General features: G+C 36.4%; 3 protein-coding genes across 5 annotated transcripts in view; all 3 read right to left on the bottom strand.

Moving 5' to 3' along the window:
• Window positions 1-291: 291 nt before the first annotated feature.
• On the bottom strand, window positions 292-3129 carry mpv17l2 (MPV17 mitochondrial inner membrane protein like 2). Its single transcript, XM_079613028.1, has 5 exons — window positions 2214-3129; window positions 1848-2009; window positions 1670-1746; window positions 1452-1578; window positions 292-1250 (listed from the first exon to the last, which is right to left on the bottom strand). The coding sequence occupies exons 1-5, from the start codon at window positions 2401-2403 to the stop codon at window positions 1216-1218; spliced, it is 591 nt and encodes a 196-aa protein (XP_079469154.1). The 5' UTR covers window positions 2404-3129; the 3' UTR covers window positions 292-1215.
• A 5-nt stretch (window positions 3130-3134) lies between these two features.
• ifi30a (IFI30 lysosomal thiol reductase a) lies at window positions 3135-5258 on the bottom strand. Its single transcript, XM_079613026.1, has 7 exons — window positions 4961-5258; window positions 4523-4705; window positions 4152-4226; window positions 3937-4026; window positions 3694-3846; window positions 3545-3613; window positions 3135-3438 (listed from the first exon to the last, which is right to left on the bottom strand). The coding sequence occupies exons 1-7, from the start codon at window positions 5093-5095 to the stop codon at window positions 3373-3375; spliced, it is 771 nt and encodes a 256-aa protein (XP_079469152.1). The 5' UTR covers window positions 5096-5258; the 3' UTR covers window positions 3135-3372.
• Window positions 5259-8062: 2804 nt separating this feature from the next.
• pik3r2 (phosphoinositide-3-kinase, regulatory subunit 2 (beta)) overlaps window positions 8063-27150 on the bottom strand; it is a 30725-nt gene continuing 11637 nt past the window's right edge. For all 3 annotated transcript variants that reach the window (XM_079614015.1, XM_079614017.1, XM_079614016.1), the window contains 14 exons: window positions 21901-21993; window positions 21274-21345; window positions 20232-20372; window positions 19862-20060; window positions 19673-19758; window positions 16793-16898; window positions 16600-16698; window positions 16256-16436; window positions 14995-15120; window positions 14766-14908; window positions 14462-14638; window positions 13799-13870; window positions 13077-13250; window positions 8063-12253 (listed from right to left, as the gene is read on the bottom strand). In XM_079614015.1, coding sequence (XP_079470141.1) covers window positions 12064-12253; window positions 13077-13250; window positions 13799-13870; window positions 14462-14638; window positions 14766-14908; window positions 14995-15120; window positions 16256-16436; window positions 16600-16698; window positions 16793-16898; window positions 19673-19758; window positions 19862-20060; window positions 20232-20372; window positions 21274-21345; window positions 21901-21993 — 1859 coding nt within the window. In that variant the 3' untranslated portion in view covers window positions 8063-12063. The remainder of the gene's footprint in view (window positions 12254-13076; window positions 13251-13798; window positions 13871-14461; window positions 14639-14765; window positions 14909-14994; window positions 15121-16255; window positions 16437-16599; window positions 16699-16792; window positions 16899-19672; window positions 19759-19861; window positions 20061-20231; window positions 20373-21273; window positions 21346-21900; window positions 21994-27150) is intronic.

Below are 27150 nucleotides of genomic sequence, written 5' to 3'. Positions count from 1 at the left end.
AAGTAACCCAAATAGCTCCAAACCAAATGGTTTGTGAGAACACCCTGTCAGAACACCTGTTTTATCAGTTTGGAAGCCCCTATGAAGACAGCATCCTGTCACTCTCACTCAGCAGGTTTGCCTGTGCTGACTGCAGAGAAGCTCATGTGCTGTCAAGGACTGTCTCACACACACACACACACACACACACACACACACACCACTGGAAGATGGATGCCTTGATAGATGAGTAAACGTGCTCCTTCAAAGTACAAGTTATGATGCGTAAAAATCCTTCTCTAAATTATAATATTCAAAACACATAAAATAATTTTATTGTCTTCCATTAAAAAACAGTGTCACATAAGGCCAATGTATATATCAAAGGGTCTAGCAAAAATGTTCATAAAAAAATTAAATGAATAATTAGTAAATGTAAATGTAAAGGCAAATTAGGAACAGCATAACTTTGGAACAGAAACTGTCTAGAAGCACACAAACAACCAGCCACATTACTGCTAATGCAGAATAGGCCTATGGTACAGCATTCATACAGTATGAAATGATGGCAAACATGCTTAACCAAAAATGAAAATATTGTGTACAGTGAAGGACGATAACTATATAATCGGTATTCTATACCAGTCACCGTGATTTTGCCAAGACCTGTTCCTGGGTCGACCTATTTGGTTGATCCTGGAACAACATTCCTGTCTGAAAATATGGTTCAAATCCCTACCCCTAAACCTAACCCTACCCATAACTTTGTGACATAATCCCTAAAATCAAGGGGAAGTGATAGGTGAATAATACTGATGTAGAAGCACCTAACCCTGGTTATAAGCCTAAACTTGACATAAACTGTAAACGTGTCCCTCAAATCTGAATAGTTGATTGGAATGTTGTGATCCAGGAACAACACTGATATCGATCCAGGAACATGCTGTACTTGATGAAATCATAAGAATATATTTTATAATTTATGATTTTATAAATTGCTCTTCATATGCCAACAGTACACTGATTTCAGACAGTTATTATTCATATTATTCAAAATAAATACAAACACATTAAAACAAAATGTCCAATGTACCTGGCAGTACTGGATAAAATCCTATTGATTCTATTATATGAAATAAAATAAAATAAAAACCAGAAAGCTGTAATCTGATTTATTTGTGTGTGATCAAAGCAGTGTTTTGAAATATTCCTCTTCTTCAGACGTCTTCTCTCAGTTCATTCAGCTTCTCTTTTGGCCTCTGCTGGGTCTCCTTGAAAAACACAAATGTCATGCAGCACTTGTCACAAGGAAGCTCACACCCATGCTTTAATTTTAAACCTGCCAAGCGCTTGGTAAAACTTGGCCACCAAGACAAGATTAATAATTATATAACACCATCTTTATTTAGTAAATACAACAAATGTATTTTAGATATGCCTTGTGTTATGAGATAGATGCAAACATGTCTTACTGTGTTTGAGGTAGGAGAGGTAGGTGTCCCATCCCAGGGTAATTATATTCACATAAAGAACACGATACTTGGGTGGCAAGAAGTAGAAGTTTACCATTTGAGCTGCTGGCCAAACACACCAATCTGCCTAAAAAGAAGCAAGTTATGAAAAGCTGTCAGCTATGAAGATACATAATTTGAAGTGGAACTAAGAACGCATGCTTATCAAAGCAACATACCTTGTAAAATTCCCAGAATTTGTCTCTGAATTCACTTTGTGCCTCTGACAAAGTTTGACCCTCCATCATACCCATACCTTCAATAAAATAAAATAAAAAAATTTAATGTTATTCAGATTTCCATTCATAAATTAGAGTGAGGAACGGAAATGAATGAAAATCAGCAGCAAGATCTCACCTAGGAAGTACCAGGCCCCCAGTGCTGGTGAAGCAACCATCTGATCAGTAAGCACTTTCTTGCAGACATTACTTATGCCATTGCCAACAAAGTATTTGTCGAGCCACAGGTACCAATAGTGCATGAAAGGACCCATAGAGCATCCGACGGCAAACATACAACCTGTAGAGGGCGCAACACCGCGAGAGTTCATTAATCTCGCGTTACTTTCACGGCAGGACATTCACACGATACTTTGGAAAAATAAGTTAAAAGTTTTTCGTGTCACGCACTGGCACATAAATGACAAACATAAGCTGATGTATATTTGTTAAACAAGTTTTGTGTGTGAGAGCGTGAGATACAGATGATTTGTTTTCTCGTCACCTGTACGCCACCAGTCACGTGCTCGTCCGGGGGTCTTCCGCGTCTCCCGCGTCTGCTGGATGAGGTCTCCCGCTGCCAACATGCCCCCACAACTCACCGTGTTCGTCACGATCAGAAATCTGCCTCTGAAAAGCGGCTTCCAGTAACCGGCGATCCTTATGAGAAAATCCTTACTCTGGCGAGATATCATGTTTAGGCCGAGTTAACGTAAATTCCTGTCAAGTTTCCGTTCGATCAACGACTTCATTCGCTACTTCTGTTCCTTTACTCCAGAATTAATGGCATAAGAGACACACAAATATATTTAAATACTGAGAAGTGTTGTTAACTTAAAATGGAAAGGAATGCATCTTCCTTAATACTCTCAGATATATGTTTAGTTGTTACGATATCCTCGAATCGTGTGTCTGTTGGCTTAAGTTGAGCTGCATTTTAGCTGACTAACATATTTAAATCTTTAGATTTCATTCATGTGATGTAACCAGAGGTACACAGCCTGAATGAGCCGGTGACGAGTCGTGCGCGTAATGGCGTTGCGCTCACGAGCATCAAGATTGCGTCAACGTGCGCAGAACGTCGACACATCAGTTTGACCCCTATTGCCCTATCAATAATCTCGTGCCGTTTGAATACTTGCTATTAGCACATAATTTATTGATCTTCGGACGCTTTTTTTATTAATAGTTATTATATTAACGATAGTTAATAATATAATATCAGTTTTATTAAAAACCCTAAAATATTTTCACGTTGTTGGTCAAAATAATGTGGAAAGACAGGTTAATGATAAGCAAAAATGTAGACAAGCAAAAAATTAAAACCATCGAGGAAGCATTTATCTTGAGTAAAGTCCACTTTAGCAATGATTTTTCCCTCTTAATCATTAACACACAAGCAAATGAGATTTAAAAAGTGCAAAAGTGATGGAAATGTACTTTAATTTTGTTTATGCATAAAGTGATTTAAAACGTAACTATAAAAATATGGTCTTGTCACCAGTTGTAGTCGGCAGCAGAAAACCATGTTAAAAATGACTCTTTCATATACATAGAAGCATAAAGAAACAACAACAAAAATATTCAAATACATTTCAGCATGTATGTTTCATACATAATCTCTCCATTCCTGACATGAATAGTGTTGTTATCAGATTTAATGATTACTTCATGCAGTAACTGGTGGTTTCCTTCTTCAACCCTAGAGTACAAGCAGCTGGCTTTTCACCCTATATGAACACAAAGAAAGAAGAGGTCATGTGATGGACTGTTGATGGGATAAGACACTGAAATGCTATTAAACACTAAAAGGCACCTCTCAGGTTGCAAACAAACCTTGTACAAACTGCACACAAGACTGAAGAGAGAAGTCATTGCTTTATTCTGAAGATCATCTGTGTGTTCCTGCAGGAACAACATTGAGCCATTTAATTACACTGATTTAAAAAAATCCTTGTAAATAATAAACAAATAAACTTCCTTACTCCATTGATGGTTATCCAAGGCACATACACATGAGGGGGCTTCAGAGCATTTGTTTTCACTGCATTTCCATGCATTAATTTATTGCCCTGGTCTCCCGTCACACACTTCATGACTGAATCCCATGTTATTTCGGGATTGTAGATTGCGAGACACTGAGATGGGAGGTACATATTAGCATTGCATTGCAACAAGGTTGATGGATGGGAATAATAACAGCATGTAAAATAGAAATGAATACTTACAGGCTGGGCTGCTTTCAGCACATCGGTTCCTGATTCCATACAAAAAATGACGAAAAGAGCATCCATGCCTAATTTATCCAACAGGCAGGTCTGTCAGGAAAGATTAAATTTATAACTTTATTTTAGTTCATAACAAGATGTCTTCAATGTTAAAAACACCAATCCACTTCTGCTTCTAAAATGTTTGAGTGGTGAAATAAATAGCAAAACCTCACCTCAATCATGTTACCTTGACATTCACCCTCTCCATGCTGACAGATGAAGGTGTACTTCCCCTGATCTTCTTTCTCCTATCATGAAAACAAATTATGAGCAACATAATTTAACATTAATGTAACTTATATGAACGTGATACTTTTTTGTTTTTAATTACCAAGTAAAAAAAAAATGCGTTGCTATTTGCACGGTGTAAATTGTGTTAGATACTATATTTGCATCGTGACAAATACAAAAAAAATGTATGTAGTTTACACCATGTTGAATGCAAATAGCAATAGATTCTATTCACACAAAGTGTAAATAGCAGTTTTGTGCTGTTTGTACAAAGGGTAAATTTTCTGAGGAGCAGTGGGCAGTGTAAATATACCTGTGCATTTCCATATGGAACCAGATCAACGTTCATGATTTCTGACAGCATAATAAAGGTTGGCAAGAGTTGTCCTACAAGAAAACCTCTGCATCCAGGACACAAAGACTCATAGTACAGGCTCACATTCACTTTGTCAGCGTTGGGCTTTGTCACGTTAAACTTCATGCATTGTTCAAGCACCTAAGAAAGAAGAGTATAAAGGGAAATGATCAGTGCCCAAAAAGTTCGGGATTCCCCAGTTAGCGGAAAACAAAAAGAGAAGCTTAAACCGTCAGGACAATTTGCATTAAGGCTGTATAACTTCAAATGCGGTTTCACTTTGTCGTGCAAGTAATTATTGCCAATAAAGCAATACAAAAACATAGGCTATCTAATGGTTTCGTATTAGGACATTTAAGAAGTAAGAAGTAAGTTTTTTCCACCCGATACACTTACCCCACATTCGGCTGCAATGTCTTCAGAGTCGCACCACTGTGACGGTGGATACTTACAGGAGTAAACAAACCTACCGCTGCATTTACTCAGTGAAAATACAGCGAAGAACAACACAGACAGTTTAAAGCCGAACATGATTCCTGGTCACCTGCTTCTTGCCTTGTTCTCTGAATGAAAATGTGTCTGTGTACAACATTTTAAACTTTCTTCCTCCTACAGAGTTCGAAGGGCCGAAATTTTGATTGGTGTATGTACGTGACGTCATTAAAATCCGGCAAAACCCAACACTGCAAATGCTGGAGACTTTTATTATGGCCATATAATATTATTGCTATCTCGAGGAAGACTGCGCCGAAAAGTTGACTTTTTTGCAGTGAAACTTTATGATAGTTGACTGTGAAATACATGTTTCCCAATTGAACTTACCAAAATGGCAAAATGATTAAATTTGTTATTTGTGACCGCAGTGTTATTCCAAACCCACACTGAATCACGGGCAATAATGCCACAGTGGGTGACAGTGCCTATACGTTAATAGTTTCTGCCGTCATCGAAACAGTTTTATTCGATTAGACTTGATGGTATTCCACCCTTAATAGCTACATTCCCATTGAGGAGTACAAAACAAAAAAGAGATGATAGCCTACTAGGCAGAGAGGTGTAAAAGTGTGAATTATAGTGCACCAATGCAGACAAATGAACAGCTGAATTCAAATGTTCTAAGCGGGCTCACAATGTGGATAATGCTGAATAAAATAAAGGTAGAGAGCAAGCAAATTTGTCCAGTCACTGTAAAAAAAAAAAAAAAGTGCTGCCTCAATTTTTTAAGTAGGCTACAGTCAACTTGGATGTTTAAGTAATTTCAACTTAATTATAATTACATTAAACTGACTTTAAAAATTACCTGAATCTTGTATAACTTGTATAAAAAAGCTGAAAAACATTTTTGATGAGTTAAAGCAATGTAAAAACATATGTTGTCACAACTTATTGATCATGCTTTTTTTTTTTATCCATCAAATGGAAATTATTCTGTTTCAAATGTATAAAATATTGTATTGTTATGTTAAAAGTGGGATGAATGTTTTCCAAGTTAAAAACAACAACTGTATTAATAAGAAAATGGATGGCTAAGCAGTTATTAGATGATAATGGAATAATTTAAAAACAGCAAAGAAAATCTTATAATCAAAACCAAATCATGTATGATATTGATTGAGTGATTAATGACATGGTTTGAACCCTACTGTTCAATGTAGTGTAGTAGCATGGACAGCCCTCGACCCTCATGGATTTTCACAGGTCACCCCAAGAAGGACTGGACAGGGTGATACATGTTGTCTCTAGCAATAGCATTTTTATTAAGATCTCAATTTACAGCCAAAAGCAGTTCTGTAAATACAGAGAGGATGTTCTATCAATCCGGACCATTTGACTGGCAGAGGCAGAAGAGTCCCCATTAGATCTAATATCCACTAAGAGCTAAATGTCATTTAGAAACTTGTTTGTATAGACGTTCTTTTAGTATTTTGTGATGTCTTTTTGTGTGTTTTGGTTATTTTATGTGTTATTACATTTTGTTTGTTCATATATGGTGTATAGCTCTTCATGAATGCATTATTAATGATTGTGTTATTTTGTGTAAAGCACTTTGTGCGTTGCAGCTTTAAAAGTGCTAATAAAAGTTTACTTACTTAGAGAGCATTTTCCTTCATTCATGCATGATGTGCCAGGGTATCAAAGTGTGTCCGTTTTTATCTCTGCAGACATGAGTAATGTAAGATCTGCTATATTCACTTGGAGGTCTTAAAACCACAATTTCTTTTGTCCTCCAAAAATCCTTTTTGTCTCGACTGCATCCTTGTTGGTTGGAAGAGAAGTACAAACAATTTGAATAGGTACTTTCCCTAGTTCCTTCCTTTAACGCATACACAGAATATAAAATGTTTGATTTCAGAAGACACAGGGATTTTTTCTGCTCTCTTTTCATTCTGCAATATCTTCCTTCTTTTGGGCCTTTCTTTCTCTATATTCCGATTGTCACAATCTTCATCTGTTAGATACACTACTTTGGATTTTTTTATCTATTGACTAAGATAGATTTATTATCTTGAAACGTATTTGCTTACAATTTTAATATTTAAAATATATATATATATATTGATCAGTTTGTTGTCTTTTTAATTTTACATTATATAATACAATTTGATTCCTTGTTTAAAATTTGATCACTGACAATCATTGCTCGTCTGCCTGGATCTCACTGCATCACAACATGTATGACAAAAAATGACTTCTTGAGTTTGAAGTTTCTAAAATGAGTTGTATTTTACAGAAAAGTGTAAAATATAATGGAAATGCAGATCGTCTTGTTTTTGTGTGACCTTTATACATGACTGGTGTAAACAATCACATGGGCTGTATATGCCAGTTTGCTCCTCTGAACAATGACGTCAGTGTCAAAGCTCCATAAACGGAAACACTGTCATTTATGTATCCATGTAGCATATAAATGTTCACACAGAGCCACATTTTTGAATACATGACTGATCCATATTATAAAATTATAGATTTAAAGACACTATGAAATCGAAACTTGGAATTTTTGGAATATATTTAATTTGTCTCATTCATATGCCCACGTAATCTTTAATTAAAGGCATAAACACCAATGACCCAACCAATCAATCCATCCCGATGGACAAAATCAAGTCCTGCCCTACGTTATTTCCTCATTCAAGAAGCGGTTTCACTTGGATACTCGCCATAACGGGGAGTTCTGTTTCACACATCTTTAAAAGTATTGTTGCATTAAATGAAGACATCTAACATTAGGTCAGTATATTTAATGATTTAAAACCATCCTGATCCAGCTGTTGGTCACTTTGAATTCGAAACATTCTCTAGGTTGTCGCTATATTAGGACAGATTTTCCACCCACGGGTAATCTAAGGACACATGCCAAAGTGTTTGTCAAAGGACAACTGACCCAACAAGTTTAAGGTACGACACTTTCTGCTGCTTCAGCATGACATTCCCTGTAAAAGCAACAGTTGTTTGAATAACATCACAAGATCAAACTGATGACGACAGACCAGAAGGTGCAATAGACTCAATATCTTTTTATTGTCTTAAAAATAATTCCATCTATCTATTAAAGAGCCATATCTCTGTAATGCTTGTGTACCTGTTTGAGAGACAAACACTGATGCAAACTGAACACTGAAAAATCTGCACCCAAAAACAGATTGGAGAGAACAGAAGTAGTAAAATAAAAAAAAGTATGTACATAAAGTTTGTGCACACACACACACACACACACACACACAGACATACACACATCCAGTAGAAATGTACTGGGTAACAAACAGTGCTCCCCATCCTCCATGTCTAATGGCACTTTGGTGTGCATTATCTTCAACAGGCTACTTCATGCACTCAGGGGAAACAAGACAGTAAGGTATCATTTAGTTTAAAGATAATTAGTGGTTGTGTCATAACCACTAAATACAAAAATACATGTCTATTAAACATTTGGCCCTGCTGTATCTTACTTTTCGATGTATATCTTGTCATAGAAAGAGGGGGAAAAAAAGAACTGCTAATTTTAGTTCTCGCTTTAACTGAGACTACAGAGGGAAGTTGGACAGAAATCAGGATATAATTGTCAGAATGATTTAAGTCCAAAAATGAAATGTTATATGAAACTTGAAAAATATGTCTGCTATGGAACGAAAAAAGAAAGCTGGCAAACCTGCTCTGGGTCATAGCTGCATTTTTATTCAGAGAAAATGTTGTGAGGTGAGGGAGCACTGTTTAAAGTGAACAAAGAAGGGAGACAAAATCTTCAAGTTTAAAACAGAGGCAAAAAGAGAGAGAGAGAGAAAAAAAGAGACAAGAATCCCTGTCTGACAGACAGAGCACATTTGAAAACATCTTCTATTTGGTTAATTAGATACTGTAAACATTTGTAACTGTACTGAATGGAAGAGAGATATTCAAGCTAGCTTATCTTTGAATCTGTAAGGTCATTACTTACAATGAAAAAACAAAACGTTGACATACAATTATAGTTTCTATAAAGGAGTTAAAGAAAATAAAAACAAAGAACAGACCCACTACGGCACGATCATAACACGTTATGACATTATAGGCCTGTAACTAAAATGTGTACCTAACCTATTTCTGTTGCTCATAAAGACTGTCAAGCTTCATTAATTCTCACTCATAATCACCTCAAGATGTGCTTGTATAGTGCATTTAGAGGATTTTACTCCACTGCTTTATCTCACACAAACTCGTCCCATCCAACACTCTGGCTCATTCTCTGTTCTCTCAAAGACACGACGTCAGTCAGAACATTCAAGGAATCATAACCAGTGTCTCTGTTCTTGCTCCACTCCACACTGCCATAGCAAAACAACTTCATCCTATCGATAGGATGAAACAAACTGGAGTATACAGACAAACACGCTTACGAAACTAAAACCTGCTCCGCTTTATTGTCTGTTGTGGATTTATAAACAAATATGAATCCATCTAAAAGGAGGATGTCAAAAGCGAAGAATTAATATACTAGATTTAGGTTTTAATGAAGTTTTAATTTCAACTTGCCCTTTAAATAAACTGAAATACACTGCATCTGTATTTGATAGCCTATTTTATTTATTAAAATGTATCCAGAATAAAAGCCTGTTCACACCAACATGAATGTTCGGAACAGTCAGATTTTCTTGTGTGTTTTAGACCAATGCTTATTAAACCACAAATGGGCTGAATAAAAATGGAATTTCACTCTTTGACAGATGTGGCGCTTTTGGAAAATGAAGAAATACTCCGGTACCAAAGCACTATGCAACTTTTTGTTGTTCTGCGACTTTTCGTAGGTCTGTCTTTAGCAGTTTATAAGTTATTGTTAAATATGTAAGGTTATTTCTGCTACGGAATAAAACAAATTAGAAAGGAAATTGTGCCTTTTTATCGATGCGAGTTTATATCTCAGTTTATTTTCTCAGAACTGCACGATGTTAACTCACATGCACTCACAATTCTGAGAAGAAAAGCCCAAATTGTAAGATATAAACAACAAAAAAAGTTGCAATTACCTTTTTTATTTTCGTAGAAAACAACAACTGTGAAATATAAACTGAGAATTCAGAGAAAAATGTCAGAATTGCGAGAAGTGATCGTGCAATTGCGAGAGAAAATTAATGTGATTTTTTACTTCCGAAACCAAACTGTACTCTGTAAGAGCCACCAAATTGTAGCTTTATGTAACAGTGGCAGCGGCTCTGAGCATGTGACCAAAAGTGTGGTGGAATAGCTTTATTCGCAGTACGATAGATAAGAGATTAGAACAAACAATTCTGCACTGTTGGCATGTGAATGTTCATGTCAGTCTGAAAGCATTCCCAGCCATTCAATCAAATTAAAATCTTTATCACATTAAATTTTTGTCTTGGTGTGAACAGGCCTTAAAAATGGATGAAATTACTCCTGTTGTTAAAAAGGTACCTCAAATTAACTTCCACGAAAGTGCATACTGGTTAAGACCAAACCTCATTAAAAGCATACAAGCTAACAAATAAGAGTTATGTTTCATTACAAAAAAAGAGGTCTTCTCTAACTTGCTATTCCCAATGCACCTGCGATTAGAAAGCATTTTATTTTAAAGTACTGGACAGAATGCCTTTGATGGGATGATCCTCCTTTTGGTTGTAGGGTTCAAAGAGTGTGTGGCATGAATATCTGATTAGTGAATCTATGGAAGTGAAGCATTCTGTACTGCCCCAATCCCTGGAAAGCTCCTCAAGGACACATGGGCAGAAGGCACTTTAAAACCACTTCCTCTTCAAAAATGTAATTTAATCACATTTTAGTAAGCAAGCATAAAATTGCTATCTGGTTCTGCTTATGATCACTCACAAAAAAATGGTACTTTCTGATCCAGCTGACTGTGACTATGATGATGTACAGACCAGTGTATCATCTGACAAGATGAGCCACAGCACAAGCCCAAGATGTCATGAAACACTAGGGGAAGTACAGTTACAAAACGCCCAACCACCATTAGGACTTATTTACTACCACAATATATCAACCTGATAATTACCTAAAAAATCTGTAATCATATCCAGGTGTTTTTTTCCGTTCCATTTTTGCTTGCGCCTGTTTAATAACCTGCTTAGCCCCTTGAAACCGCTCTAAGCGAGTGACAGTTCCTGTGCGCATCATTGCTTTGGGATCACGTTTGTTTTGCTCTGGATCTTAACGGTTCGCTAGCTATGCATCATTCTCATGTTACAAGAATCAAAAATATAGCAGGAAGCACCAATACCAGCCCACAGAAACCATTAAATGCCAGACTTCGGCGCTGTGGTGTAAAATCTCAAATAAAAGTACACATTTGTTGATGGCTATTTATTCTCACCATGACGACTAGCTTTTAAGAGGCAGATTAGAAGCTAAAAGGACTTCAGAGTCCCTCAACCACATCTGATATATAAAACAATTTCACATCTTCTACAGGACAACTCACATAAAGAGGAATCTATTGATATGGTTGGCAGAAGCGAACTACCAAACAAATACACAGTGACATAAAGGTGCGTTCAGGCCATGCCGTTATTACCGTAATTACGGTACAGCTCAGAATAGAACATCACATGTTGTCATCTCAAGACTACGGGAATTACGACATGGATTGAACGCAGCGTAACAGCTAAAAGATTGATTATCAACAGCTGCAACTTTCAGTTAATTCCTCATCTCGTCCCTGACCCATGTCCTAATCGAAAATACCCAGGACTACGGCAATAGTTCGAGCTTTCATGGAGTCACGTGACACTTGCCTCTTCTCTTGTATTGGGACAACAAATACAGAGTACACAAGCTGTGATCTTACCGTAATTACTGCAGCTGACTTTGATTGATACGGAAAACTATGGGCTTACAAAAAAGCCGTACGCTTACTTAGGATAATATACTGTGCTTATCTGTTCTCTATGATAAACGTAAAAGTTCGGTGTTAGTATAGTTTGCTCTGTATAATGTGCTTAATCATGCTTTATATGCGTGTCCTCGGCAGTGTCGTGTCACGGTGCTCATCTAGGCGGCTGTGCGAGGACCGGGTAGGCCAGGGTTACATTCAGTGAGTCGTTGTGCTGGACCAGAGAGGTGTGTTTGTAGTGCAGGACCAAGTCTTTCAAGGAACCGTAGAGGTTGTAGGGCTCAGCAAATCCAAAACCTGTGGCCGTCTTGTAAACCATACAATGCTTGATCTCTCCATCCACTCTGTTGAAAAAGAAGAACGTGTGTTATGCGAGAGGGAGATATTAAGGAAGTGTAGGTCACAACTGGGGAAGAGAACCGTAAAGTATTTGACAGTTCCGAACTTCCAATTCCTCTTAACACTTCTGGTAACATTAAAAAAAGACATCTCAGACGAGTTTTTTAAATAAAATTTTAGCATATGTCTATTTAAACAAACATATACAATTTCAAATTAAATCCTGTATCTCAGATTATTTTACTTTAACAGGCTAAAGCACACATTCAACTGCAACTGACTTGTTTTATTCAATATATTCACGTATTGAAATTGGTTTGTACTAATATATCTATATATGAATTAAGAAGTTGATTGATATTGGATTTTGCTGATACAATAATAATGTGTAAGAAAATGCCATATTAAAAGATTACGGGACCCATTCAGAACAATTTACGCAAAATTCTTTAATCCAATAATATTAAACAGCAATACAAAAAATGAGGTAAAATTTCATTTATTTTTATGAAATAATACGGACAAATAACTGCATATTGTCATGTCATATGAAGTCTCAGCTAGTTGAAAGCTGTATGTTTGATTCACTAAAGAAATGGAACACAAGATTCTTTTTCCAGGAGTCGGACTACACTGTATGAACTGAATGTTTCTGATTCACTAAAATAAGAACCGATTCATTAGAATCATTCCTTTTTCTAGTCAAACTGAATGCTTTGCGCTATGGATTTGGTTAAAAATGTAACCGGTTCTGACTAAGGAGCAAACCCTAGCTGTTGCAAATGTGAATCTGGATGAGGTGAATAGAGCATTGCTTCATTAACTCACACAACAGAGCATGCGTAGGAGCCTTTCTGGGTCTGGCTCTCTCTGAAGAGGAAGGTGCCGTCTCGTTTGCCTCTCAGGAGATCCTCCGCCTGTGTGCGCTTGATGTCCCCTACGTACCAGGAGCACTCGTCGTGATGTGCTTGATCGTCATCGTCGTCCAACAGAGAATAGAAGCTGAAAGGTCAGAAGTGGAATAATTACTGTTTTTCTATCTCTGATTTATCTATCCAAAATTGTATTTAATTTATGTGCTTTGTGCAATAAGATAGTTTAGTTAACATCCCTGATTGTTGTTTATTTAAAATCTTTACGCCATGTCACCACCAAAAAGCCAATTTTCATGACAAAAACTGTGGTTTAACATACAAAGGCAAACAATACATGATCCACTCATAACTCTGTAGAATTACAAGGTAATATTTGACAGAATTTCTAAATTTTTTGAGGTAAAAAAAGAAAGAATTCTGAATAAAACCTTTATGCCATATGCTTGACAGTGGAATCTTACAGATATGATGATACAATGTTGAGTCAAGTTCATGATGATGTTTAACCTTTTTATAATTTGTCTGTGTTAAGATGTGCAAATTCTCTGTGATGTGCAAATTAATGCTCCGATTGTCAAAGTGGTGTTCTATGTGTATCCCAAAATGACTAATGTGCCTGGGCCTGGCTTCATACATCTTATTTGCACTTCTGAAGACGGACTGAACAGAACTTACTCTTCTGATTCATTCATTAAACCCAGCCATTCGTTGATCTTCCTTTGCCTGGTACCTTTCTGAGTCAGCCATCTGCAAAAGACAATATCAGTGTTGTTAACATCACCAGCGGTTACCTGTGAATAAATAACCAGTGTACAGAGTATCCTGAATCTACAGCATCACAGATTTTTATTTATTTATTGTGAGCTTGCAGTAATGCCTGTGTACCGCAAAATATTGTTTTTATAGTTTAATAATATTTTTTATATTGTGTTGTCTTCACTGGCTTCACTCAACAATGGAAAAAAAAAACCTGACCAAATTTTGGGTTGAGTAAGAACTTTTTCAACAAATTTTATATTTTAATTTAGCAAGGATACATTAAATAGATCAAATGAGACAGTAAAGGCATTTATAATGTAACAAAAGATTTCTACTTCAAACAAATACGGTTCTTCTGAACTTTCTCCTCATCAAAGAATCCTGAAAAAATAATATTAAGCAGCACAACTGTTTTCAACATTGATAATAAGAAATGTTTCTTGAGCAAAAAAGTCAGCATGTAAGTATGATTTCTGAAGGATCATCTGAGTAATGGCACCTGAAAATTCCGCTTTGCCATCACAGGAATAAATGACATTTTAACAGATAATAAAATAAATATATGGGGGCTGTACTTACACAAGGTATTGGTCCCTTAGCTTCCTCAGCTGTATGAGGTCTGGTTTCAAGCTGTTCATCCTCTTGTCTATCTCCCGATTGTCTGTGGCTTGCCTCTTTAAGTCCAGTTCCAATTTCCTCTTGCTGTCATGAATCTCGGTCACTCTGGACTTCAGCTTTTCAGAGTTGCTCTGAATTCTGAAAAGACAGTGAAAAAGTTTCCCTCTGATATAGAAGCCAAAAAATGACTCGAATTCAAAGTTACACCAGGCAATTATGCTTTTATGGATATAGTGCTCTGATGTGTAATGAAAAACAAGACTACCTCTCAATCTCCTTGTCATTGCCTTCTCTGCGAAACTTCTCAATGTTCTCTCTGCTGAGGCGCTCCTGGGTCTCACACTGCTCCTCAAAGATCTTGATGGTCTCATTAAAGGCCTCTATGGCTGTTCGCTTCATCTGCAGCTCCTGAGAAATTGAACAGATCATCTCCATTAGTGACTCTGTTAATAAGATCCCAATGCATTTAAAAGGGGAGATGAAATGCGGCCTACTTGTGATGTGCGTGTGTATTCTTCATACAGTACATCATATTCACGACTCTTCTCCTGATACTGCTCGTGATAAACCTTCAGCTGCTCTCCCACCGCCTCAATACTGTCTTCTTTCACCACCTGATCCTGCAGAGCACAAGAAAATGTGTTCACAAGGCTTATTCCCCCCTAAATGAATTCATTATTTTCTCAACCTCAAGTTGGTTTTAACTAGAGATGTGCAGAACTATATATACAGGTCCAACACCAAACATTATTTGTAGCGCGCCAGATCGCTGTAGAGCCTCAGTTCATGCAGCGCGGAGTGCAAGCCCTTTCCTTCACTTTAATACAAGTTATAGCACAAAGAAAACATGCATGAACACCAGGAAGTATGTTGAAAGATACAGTACAACTTACCGAAATGTAGCATGTCTCATGTAATCGCTTAATCAGTGTTTCAACAGCGGAAAGTATTCAATAAAACAGCTTGTAAACTGTCACTTAATGTACCTCAAGAAAGTTATCCAATGTTCACGGTTCATTATTTAGCTATAAAAAAAAAAACACTAGAGGAGCTTATTTATTGTTAATTATATATGTATGTTTGAATAAATTTGTCATCAAGGCAAGTGTTTATGTGCAACTGTGTTGCATACAAACATTTCAGTTTTTATTTAAGTATAATTATATCTGAAAATAAATTTAATATTTAGTTGAATATAATAGGTTGGGCTCTGTTGTTAATTTTAGCCTCTAATATTATAATAATGTCCCAAATGAAAGGGGTTCCCTGTATAGTTTACAGCATTAGTTGGGAGAGTTTTTTTCTCCTTAAGGAAATCGAACTAATCTGTATCGGCAGAAATCTTTCTAAATAATCGGCGGAGAAATTTAGTATTGGTGCATCTCTACTAAACAGCCAGATGAAGCACAACATACAGGGGTCTTACAACATTTCTTAAAGTTGGAGATTAATTCTAATAACAAATTTAGTATTATATATTATTATATACCAGGAAGCTAAACAAAACAGTGTCACTAAAATATTTAAATGTGAATCTAACATAATGTGGACCACTTTTAAGGTGCTTGTATGTTTCTTTTTGGAAACTGACAATTTGTGGTTGCTATGAACAGCCATTGTATGGAAAAGATCTATAAGAATGTACGTTATGAAGGTAAGTAAATAATGGCAGAAATGTCAATTTTAGGCAAATGATACCATTAATGTGAAAAGACGGCATCAGTTTGAGCATTGTGAAGAGCGGAGGCATCGCACCTGCTGATATTTAGACACGGGGAAGAGCAGGCGAGTGTCCAGCTTGGCGTTGTACTGAGTCAGTGACTCATGCCGGTAGTGGTTGATGAGCTCCACCACAGAGAGAAAAGTAAGAGGTTCTGAGAATCCGTACTTCCCCCCGCGGTAAAAAACCTTGATCAGTTTGTTATTGCCTCCTTTCCTGGAATAAACAACACAACGCTTTGATCATGTTGTGTTCCTGTTAGACATTCCACTTTGTAATCATGCATAGTAAACAAATGATACAGCAGCACACCTACGCAATGCATTCATCTCCTATTAGATATGAAACAAAATGCAGTTTGGCCTAAGGAAACACTCACCTGAGGGTCAAGGTGTACTCTCCCTGTACTTTGCTTGAAGCGTCCCGCACCAGGAACGTACCATCAGGAGTGTCTCTCATCTTCTCATTTACTTCCTCTCTAAACCCGTGCGCATCAAACAAAGATTTGTCATATACAGAAATGTGTGACCATCTTATTAACAGCTGACTTGGTAATAATATCAGCGGTTTACCTTGAAATGACTCCCCAGTACCATTCAGCGTCACTCAGTAAGCTGTTGTTTCCATTGGTCACAGATGAGGCCATGGCTTTGGCTTTGGGCGGTTTAGGAGGGAGAGCTAATTAAACAAGGCAAATAAGACAAATATATTTACAATAGAATTCAATAAATCTTTGTTTATCCCCACACCACTGAGGGCAACATTTGCTTTCACGACTGTCATGCATCGTCACCATAGAAACGTGCAATGTTATATTACAGTGACAGTGTCTCTGGAGCCACCTGTCTTGCTCAAGGGCGTAATGGTGATCGCCCAGGGATCGGCCCTGCAACCTTTCAGTTACCAGCTTAGATATTTAGCAATGACATGATGTTTTCTCTTCTGGAGTAGGGTTTATGTCTACATTATAGGGAAAACGAAGCTCTTGATTTCTTTCTTTTTATTTTATTCCTGTGATGGCAAAGCTGATTATTCAGCATCATTACTCCAGTCTTCAGTGTCACATGATCCTTCAGAAATCATTCTAATATGCTGATTTGATGTTTAAGAAACATGTCCTAAAACATGTTTTTTTTCAGGATTCTTTGATGAATCGGAAGTAAAAAATTAAATAAAACCGCATTTATTTGAAATAAAAATCTTTTGTAACATTATAAATGTCACCTTTGATCAATTTAAAGCATCCTTGCTAAATAAAAGTATTACCGGTAATTTCTTAAAATCTTACTGACCCAACAGTTTTGAACGTTGGTGTGTGTGTGTGCGTGTTTTATTTATATATATATATATATATATTAGGGGTGTCCCCGACTAAGGATTTTCATAGTCGAATCAGAATCGTCAAATCTTGCCTATAGTCGACTAATAGTCGAATCACGTTTGTGGTGTTGAGGAGGGGGCGGGGCTTTAACATTTTAAAGCTGCGATGTACAGAACATCATCCAAAAATATTTTATAGCCTACAAGAAAATGTATATATAAAAAAAACATTTCAGATCAATAAAACATAGAAAGAACATAAATAACTGCAGAAAGGCCACACTGCAGATAGGATTTGCATTTCACATGCAAATCAAATTAAATCGGCTAAATTGCCTGTGCGAGCACGCTCTAAGCAGGCCTACAGCGCAACATCGATGTAGCCTACTGATGATAATCAACAATTAATTTACAGAATTAAATTAGTACACAAAATACATTTCTAATAAATAAAAATAAAAAACGAAATAAGTCAGAATCAAGTCACAATATATGCAGAACAAATGTGTGCAAAATGCCTTAAGTGCAGGGGAACAAAATATTCAAAACACAAGCCACAAATAGTTAAATTAGACAACCCCGAGTGATCAATTAATACAATAAAAATAAAGAAATTATTAAAATAACGAAATTATGGCCAGAAATGTCAAATTTGTCTTTTTAACTGCATAAAAGACTATAAACGCTAAACTGAAGTGGCAGTCTTTTTAGCTAAACATGTTCAGAGCATCCAAAAATCAATTTAGAACTGGCTGAAATGTTATGAAATCACTTGTACCCTTCCTGATGGCGAAAAAAAGCCAGTATTTCTGTCAGTCTGTGTCTGTTTGAGTCTTTTCAAATTGTGTGCGCGGATTAAATGCATTCTAAAACGCTTAACGTGAAAATCGTTTAACGGCTGTAATGTCCTAAAACTGTTATATTAAAATATCATATGCATTATTAATAAAGCATACTATATGGCGAAAAGCAGATGAGCCTATAATATGAATGCAACACGCTACGGTTAAGCATTTTCCTCCCATTGAAACCCATTAAAGAAAACGCTTTGTGGCATTTTATAGGAGGAATGCGTCGCGTTCATATTCTGGTTTTCCTGATGCTAAATCCAGGCTTGTAGAATATCCTATCTGACAGTGTGCATCCACACTTTCGATTTTCTTATCCCAGACATTTTTAAAGATGTAAATCCCTGCCGCCAAAACGCTCCTCTGTTGGTCACGGATCGAAAGTGAAACTGAAATCTGTCACGGGGAGTTTGGATTTATTCACGCTGCACGCATGTTAAAAATATTTATTAAACGCTTCTTTCTTTGCACATTTTTATTGACAGCTTTTTCATAATAGCCTGTATATTAACAGAAAACCGGTAGTTCTATGTGAACTCTTACATTGAGCACCTTCATATTATAGCCAAAATGACATGAGCTCGTTTAATAACACCACTGCGAATATTCGACCGTGAGATTGATAGTCGAATCAGGCTCCTCCTATCGATGTATCGAATCTTCGACTATTCGGGGTCACCCCTAATATATATATATATATATATATATATATATATATATATATATATATTAAAAAAGGGAAACATTTAAAAAAGGGAAACATTTAAATAACATTGTTTACAGAAGTGTAACCATGGATGCATCCATAGGGAGTTTCTGGACCACTGTTGCTTTTGACTTTGACAAAAATATTGAAATTAAGAAATATTGTGAAATTAAGCGTTATTCAAATTAATTTAATGGAGAATGTTTCTCTTCAACAATGTAAATAAAACATTGCCAATAAAAGGTTAAAATATATACACTGCATATATAAAGGAAATATTTCCCAGATAATATTTTAATCATTTGCTTTGGCTTTGGTCTAAATCAAAATATGAGGCCTATTATTTAACTCTGGAAAAACATGTGGCCTGGAATATAAATTAATCTATATAGATGAAAATATAGAGCTGTCTTTATATTTTAAGATGGGGTCGCTAACACAGAATCATCATATTTGGCATCAAAAGGTTTGAAAACTCAAACAACCCTAGTGTGCTGCCCTCACCAAAGGGCCCTGGTAGATCCCCCTGACAACTGTGAATAAAAAAGCATTACTATTATATACAATAGGTAACTCACCGGGAGGGGTCGGCTCTTGTTCCCAAATTCTCTCCAAAAGAAGTCTCTCAACTGCAACCGCAGGAAACCCCTCATCTTCCTCTGACCTGAAAATCAAACACATAGAAATGGAGATAGTTTGCACATGTGCAAATTTTCAGCAACACATTTCCAGAATATGTCTCCAGCCAATAGAAACATCCCGCTCACCCGCTCACAGGGCCCCTGATCAGCAGAGGGCCAAATATTTGGCCGAGGGTGTGAATGTCGAGGCCGTTGTGCTCCGCGCACTGGCAGACCTTCTCCAGGTGTCTGAGCAAATAATGCAGCGTCAGGATGTTCTGCAGTGGAACTTCAGGCTTCCCCAGTGCCTCCCACAGCAGCTCTCGTCGCCTCACGGAGGGAACGTCTATTCATGAATGACATCACCGTGAGCGCATGGGCCATCAGATGCGCAGGCAAAGACAGGGCAGACACTCAGCACATTTGAGCTGTTTGTTCGCTGAGTTCATATAATTCTGTTACTTTCTATACACGGTGCTCTTTCGTCCTGCACGGATAAGTGAAAAGTGGCACATACCTGATTCTAGTTGCACTGCTGCCTGAAGGTCTGTATAAACAGAGGGAGGGATGATGGGGGCAGGAAGTTCCTGCAGGTACCGAATAAGAGCCTCCGAGAGTGCATGAATGTCCCACTGTCCCACGTCCAACTCCTGCAGCTCTGCACAAGACAAATGACCGGTCACATCATGATTCACGCACTAATCCACTAGATCTAATCCAATACATCCCTTTCAAGCACTTTAGAGTTACACAGAGTTACATAAATATGTTGTTACTTATGGTAACCAAGTAGCTAATTGCTGGGTAATTTTATCCTACCCTTGACAGCATTCTATTTTGCCATATCACTCCTGGTTATCACACTTTTGTGATTATGTTTATATGGTGTATATATATAGTGGGGTCCAAAAGCCTGAGACTTTCAAAATCTAATTTAAACCTGGAAATAACATTTTGGGATTAAAAAATAAAAACAAAAAAACTGGAAAATTAACAATAAATACGCATTACATTTTATTACTAATTATTATTAGTAGTACAAGCAAATATTATACTTGTTTAATATTTATTATTATACAATATATTATATAATATGTATTAAATAAATAAATGTGATAGACGGATTGATGGATAATTACACAGAACTATTTAAATTATTATCTCACTAGATCACTAGTAAAAAAGCTAATATTTTGTAGTTTTATTATTTAGTGCAATGTTTTTTTTTTCAATTAAATAATTAAATAAATTTTATTAAATTTAAAATGTAAAAGACGTTTTTAAAATTTCTGCAAATGCTACAGCTGAACAACAAAGTTATCAATAACCAATCTAGTTAAATAGAGAAAATATTTAAACAATGTACACAGGCTAACATCTACACTAAGATGAGACAAAAAGAAAGACTTACAGCTACTATGAATAACACGCAAAAACACTAAAGCAATCAAAATCCTTAAGCCCTGCCACGGTGTATGTTTACAAGTATGTGAATAACACTTTTCCACTTCTGCGAAAGAGAAGACAGTCAAAAGAAGAGAACAACGGATTTAACTTACCAGCGAGGCCCTGTCGTTGACTGTCAGAGGCTGAAGCAGTGGATGTCCTGTAAAGTGTCATAGAGTCCAGACCTAGCAGAAAATCGAGGCATTAGCTCATCTCTCAAAAATAGATCTTCCATGCCAGCTTGGATTAGAGAAGCAGTCACATCTAAACATTAAATGTAAAAGCCCGGAGATATAAATATATCCAGTCATGCTATCGGGAGAACTGGGAAAACAGCCCAGCTGAATCCCTGAGCCCTGCTTTAGTCAGTGAAGAAGTGAGAAGACGGCTACAGTGCGAGCGTCACTCAGTCTCTCGCTCAAGGGGAGAAAGAGAGGGACGGCTCACAGCGAAAGAGGAAATCTGGATGGTAATAACTGCCATATGGTGCAATAAGAAACATTTTTCACACTTCTAAATCCAGTATTATTTTCAATGTGGAAATATCTATTAAAAATACAAATCAATTTAAAAAAAGAAATCCAAGGTAAATTTTTATTTTCGTTCTTTCTTGTGGTTGGTGGCGCTCTGCAGGACTCCTGCTCGCTCTGGATTTGAAATATCATGTGTCAGGTTCTCTAACGAACAAACCACAAACAATAAAGCCCTTTACATGACATTCAATGACACAAAAGTATTACCTGTCTGCTCAATTGCTTCAACCAACATAATAAGATGTGGGGGAGCAGTTTCTAGGTGTGTGAACTGTTTGGTCAAGTCCAGGACTGGAGCAACTGAAACGGCAGAGAAAAAGGAGAATTTCAAATCAAACCGCTGCTTATTTGCTTCCAAACAACAGCAGAACAGCTGAAAATAAGAAGCAGCTTATTTCATGAACATCAAAACCAATTTTGATATCACTTACTTAACATTTTGTACAGGGGTCACTGACAAATATATATATATACACATACATATATATTATTAACTCGTAAATATATTACGTTTCTGGGGAGTCACACCAGACCACATGACACTTTACAACCTTAAATAACTGCTTTGTCACAAAAACTCAAATTATCTGATATTTATTTTAAGAGACTTGGGGACTGTCATACAGTGGTCTGCAGGGTTCCACTCTATGATATCATTTCCCGTTTCATGTTTTTTTCTCCATCTTGGTTGCACCATATGACTTTGATTTGAAGGACAATTGTTTTTTAAATATAAGCATTAAGCAGGTTTTTTCCACTAAGAAATAATCCAAGATTTTCTTTTCATATGGTGGTTTTTTCTTTATTTATATCTTCTGTATTTACTTTTTATACCCCAAAAGGAAAATTATCAGAGTGATTTAACGTGTATTACATTTTTTTTTTTATAGATCCAGACAAAGAAAAGCATCATATCATGGTCTCATGGGATCACATTTGACGGTTTCCTTTTTTATAAATAAAATTAGTGCCATAAATACTGTAAAAACCAAATCCTAAGTAAAATGTGCCTTAACACCAGCATTTACTCTGGCACTCTTCTTTCTCATTTTTGAATTGTGGTTTGCAAGATTACAGCCTTCTCTACCTACTGTTGTGACTCAGTGTCCCGAGGCCAATGTTTTAAATTTGACTTTGACTTGCCTGTTACCTTTTTTAAATATAGCGCTTAAATGTGCAGTCCTTCGTGGAATAATAAAGCTGCCAAAAGCAGCAACTGTCTAGCGAAGAAGGCTGTTGATGTGATATAATGAGGCTATTCTATAAAATGTGTGTATTTTTGCCATTAGACTTCAGAGCCTGTGCTAAACTCAACACAGGCCACGTCTCCCCTTTCTCTTCTGTCTTAGGGGTGTGATGACTGTGGGATGTATAATTGCAGATGTGTTTTTTTTATTGTGCTTCCTTCCTTCCTTGCTTTTTCTATTTGTTAAAAAAAAATCCTCTTGAATTAATTCAAAAACTATTTAGAATAACATTAAGTAGACATTAGAACACATTTCAAAATTAAATAGTAAAATGTTGTATTAAAAAACAAAACAAATGGATGGAGCTACACCAAAGAAAACAAAGAAAATAAATGTCTTTATCATACAAAAGCTTTTAGCTGGTGAAAAAAGCCCTCCGTTTCCTTCTGTCTTATCCACCCCTTCTGGAGCGAGCGCTGCCTTGGCCCTTTGCGTGAGTGGAGCACAATAAACGATTTAATCAAAAATCCTGAACAAGCAAAACCCCACTGGCCGTGTGCCAGACCCTCCTTTTCAGGCCCACCACAAAGAGGCCAGAGCTTGGCTGCCTTCGCCTCCTGGCAGTGCAAGGCTAAACCACGTCTGATTATTAATTTTGGAGTTCAGACGAAGTGCCATGTCAGCACATTCCACTTTTCCACTGCACGTTAAACATGGAACTCTGCTCGCTTTTCCCTCTTACGGACACGAAGCCTGCCTCTTCCGCCCTCAATCTTTCCTCATCTCACACAGTTACCTCAACATGAATCCATGTCCTATCCTTAATCCATATTACATCTATATCCTAGGGATGCATTACAGAGACTTCCTAACTTCATTTTTGAATTATGATTTATATTTCCTAAGTCAAGTTACCATGGTTACTAAACCGATAGAATGATATTCTAAGTTTCTGTAATACAGCCCCTGAAGATTTCTTTATCAAAGACAATTTACTACTGAAGACAAATGGCTGTTTTACAAATATTAACAATGATATTTACTATTTTGCACAAATATAATTTAGCAAATGTCTTTCCTTACAATAATTTTTGTCTTCAGGCAAAATGTCAGAATTGTTTTTTTTCCCCAGACCTAGGCTATCACTTCTTCTGATGACCAAGTTTTAATTTTTTAATAATTAGTTTCATTTTTTTTTTTTGGGGGGGGGGGGTACCTCCAAAATGTCCAAGAGACTTTAACTAAGCAAAAAAGAAATACAAATTTCATTGTCTCATACATTTAGATTTTAGTTTTTTTCAATTAAATGTATTTTTCCTTTAAAAGAATGAAATTCATGAAAAAAGTAATTTAATATATAATCTTTGTTTATTATTTCTTATCATTTAATAAAACCGCTCCACTGCTTATTACCATTTGCAAAACTTAACACACCCATGCATAACACGCTGAGAAAAAAAACAGGAAATGATGCAGACCCCCACAACTGTTAAGGTGTGTCAGATCAATAAGTCTCAGATAATTTGACCTTTTTATGGCAGGGAAAAACTGTTTCTCAAAACCACATAAAACCAACATGAATACAAAGATTATGTTGCTAAGAACTTTGCACATGATGTGCTTTAAACAACAACAAACAATTTAAAAGCGGTTTCCTTTTTTATCTGAGACACTTTTATTTGTCATAAAATGGCTGATTGTGCTTGTGTGGTAATCGATAACCACACACACACACACACACACACACACACACACACACACACACACACACACACACACACACACACACACACACACACACACACACACACACACACACACACACACACACACACACACACACACACACAAACACACAAACACACAAACACACACACACACACACACAAAAAGATTATATTTCTTTACTAATAAACAAACTCAACTATAGCTGCAAACTCACTGGCACAAATGGTCAAACCCGCAGCAGGGGTTTTTGTGCAAAATACAGCTTTTAGGAAAAACAGCTGTGGCCCTGAAATCATTGTTGGTTTTTGGAGAGAGAACCAACTAATCATTACCCAATTATAGTCGTCTTGGTAGTCTGCAATCTGGCTGGCCTGCAACTGAACGTGCCCTGGGAAAAAAACAACGGCAACAACTAATGCTATGAACACTTTATTCGGCTGTCACTTCTTCACGACTGCACTGTCGAGGCAAATATCATCTTATCTGTGTATAAATGGTTGTCTAACAAAAGTCAGCAACTTTTCTTCTGTTGTTTATCATTTTTATGCTTGCTGAGTTTATTTGAACAGCCTACATTTTGGTAGGCCGAAGCGCTCGACTAGTTTGCAGTTGTTTGTGTGTGTGGTTTTTTGGTTGACTTGTGCTCTGATGTGCTCTTCATTAACTTAGATTTGGCCATGCTCTACTAATGGAAAATGATGTCTTTGTACTCTGTGAATATGATTATGTAAGACAACTTTCACCCGCATTCAGTAATCTGGGCACCTCATTCATAGCTAACCAAAGGCCTTGCCCATTTCCTTTCACTGGAGCTCTAAACCTCTCGACATGTTTTAATCTTAATGCAGTGCAAACGGTATTAAGAAACACAACACACCAAAGCTGCAACTACATTAGACAGTCTTATAAAGCTCAAGTTTCTTTTTGTTGAGCAAAATCGGCTTCAGGCCTGACAGGATTTCTACACAGACAGAGTGCAGTAGAAAAGGAAGAAAGGAAGAAAAGATTTTGATAGACTAAAATATAAAAAATATATCACATATAAACTACTGTTCAAAGGTTTGAGGTCAGTAAGATTTTTTTGTTTTTGAAAGAACCATTTTGTCATCTTAGAATAACGCACTTAAAGTGAATCTCTGAACCACTGGTTTAATTACATTGTTGAAAGTAATCTTTAGCAAAACCCAAAATGAATATCTACTTTTTATTCTGCACATTCTAATGTTGTAATGCCTAAATTCACTTGTAGAATTTAAATGATTGATTTTAGTTTTCAGTGTTTTATTCACTGATCTATATAATGAATATATAATGTCCTTCTATAGATCAGTGGTTTTATTTAAATTCCAACAAAATAGTATACAACTTTTATATCGGCCTTTTATTGATTATGAAAATTAATATCAGCCAGAAATATAATATTGTGCATCCCTAGTGAGCATCATTCGCAACTTTTTACTCTCAATTAGGGCTTCACATTTAATCAAAGTAAAACTGCAATCAGAGTATGACTTAGTGCAATTATTAAACCGAGGATCTTTGTGGAATTTAGTCTTTCTGGAAATCGAATTGTCATTTTTCTGGTTAAATTTGCGATGCGCGATTTAAAATGCAATGTTTGTTGTGCTTGTTTGTAGGGCTGCACAATTTGATCAAAAATTTTGTTCTTATATATTAATATGACTGATAATAATAATTATTGTTGCTAAATAAAAATATTAAACAAAATAAGACATATTACTATCGATATAACACTTTCATTATTAAAAATAAATAAATAAGAGTATTTAAGAATAAGTATAACAATATAATAATAAAAAAATATATATATTAATAATTATAATAAGATCATATCGGTCAAGGTTTATAAGAGTATTTAAGAATAAGTATAACAATATAATAAGAAAAAAATATATATATTAATAATTATAATAAGATCATATCGGTCAAGGTTTAAAACATTTAAATAGACAGACACATAAAGTGGTAGAAACTGTATGATTCAGAGAGAATAGAGACGGCAACGCGGCTATTTGACTTGCTATCGCGCTTCATTGCACTCATAGCTTAGCCTAGTTTGCACTCATTCATTTATCATATCATACAAGGTTTTAAACATTTAAATACACGTTTCAAATAGTTGAAAATGTGTATGATGTAGTGTTTTAGTTGATAGCAGCCTACTTTTAACAAAGCTGTCTCAAATGGCACACTTCATATGCACTTTCTGTCTTGTGGAGTCCGTTGAGTCCATGTAGGGTGTCCCATTTGTCATTTTAGGTTTCAGAATGGTGCTCGCGAGCGCCCCCTGTGGTCGATATGCACCCTAGATGCGCACTGATGCGAGCTCCGCAGCAGACTTCTTCCCGACAGTCAAATCGGCGTTACGTCATGAAAGTGCAGACTTGTAGGAAGACTGCAAGTGCTTAGGGTGCCATTTTTGTGACAGGGCCTAATTGTGGTCTACGGACCTGCCTGAAGAGTACATGTTGAGTAGACTCACTCCCTCGGTCAAATCCGAGAATCGAGTTGAACGCACTTC

The sequence above is a fragment of the Phoxinus phoxinus genome (genome assembly GCF_949152265.1).
Source record: "Phoxinus phoxinus genome assembly, chromosome: 5".
Lineage (NCBI taxonomy): Eukaryota > Metazoa > Chordata > Actinopteri > Cypriniformes > Leuciscidae > Phoxinus > Phoxinus phoxinus.
The sequence above is the reverse complement of the archived record's forward strand: the minus strand, read 5'-3'. Positions and strand labels throughout refer to the sequence as shown.

Excerpts from the sequence above, each read along its gene's own strand:
- mpv17l2 (XM_079613028.1), bottom strand. The coding sequence starts at position 2,403 with ATGATATCTCGCCAGAGTAAGGATTTTCTCATAAGGATCGCCGGTTAC. Across the intron at positions 1,747-1,847 it reads GGGGGCCTGGTACTTCCTAG|GTATGGGTATGATGGAGGGT; the intron begins GTGAGATCTTGC and ends ATTTTATTGAAG. Across the intron at positions 1,251-1,451 it reads CCTCTCCTACCTCAAACACA|GAGACCCAGCAGAGGCCAAA; the intron begins GTAAGACATGTT and ends GTGTTTTTCAAG.
- ifi30a (XM_079613026.1), bottom strand. The coding sequence starts at position 5,095 with ATGTTCGGCTTTAAACTGTCTGTGTTGTTCTTCGCTGTATTTTCACTG. Across the intron at positions 3,614-3,693 it reads CTTGGATAACCATCAATGGA|GAACACACAGATGATCTTCA; the intron begins GTAAGGAAGTTT and ends TTGTTCCTGCAG. Across the intron at positions 3,439-3,544 it reads TTGTGTGCAGTTTGTACAAG|GGTGAAAAGCCAGCTGCTTG; the intron begins GTTTGTTTGCAA and ends GTGTTCATATAG.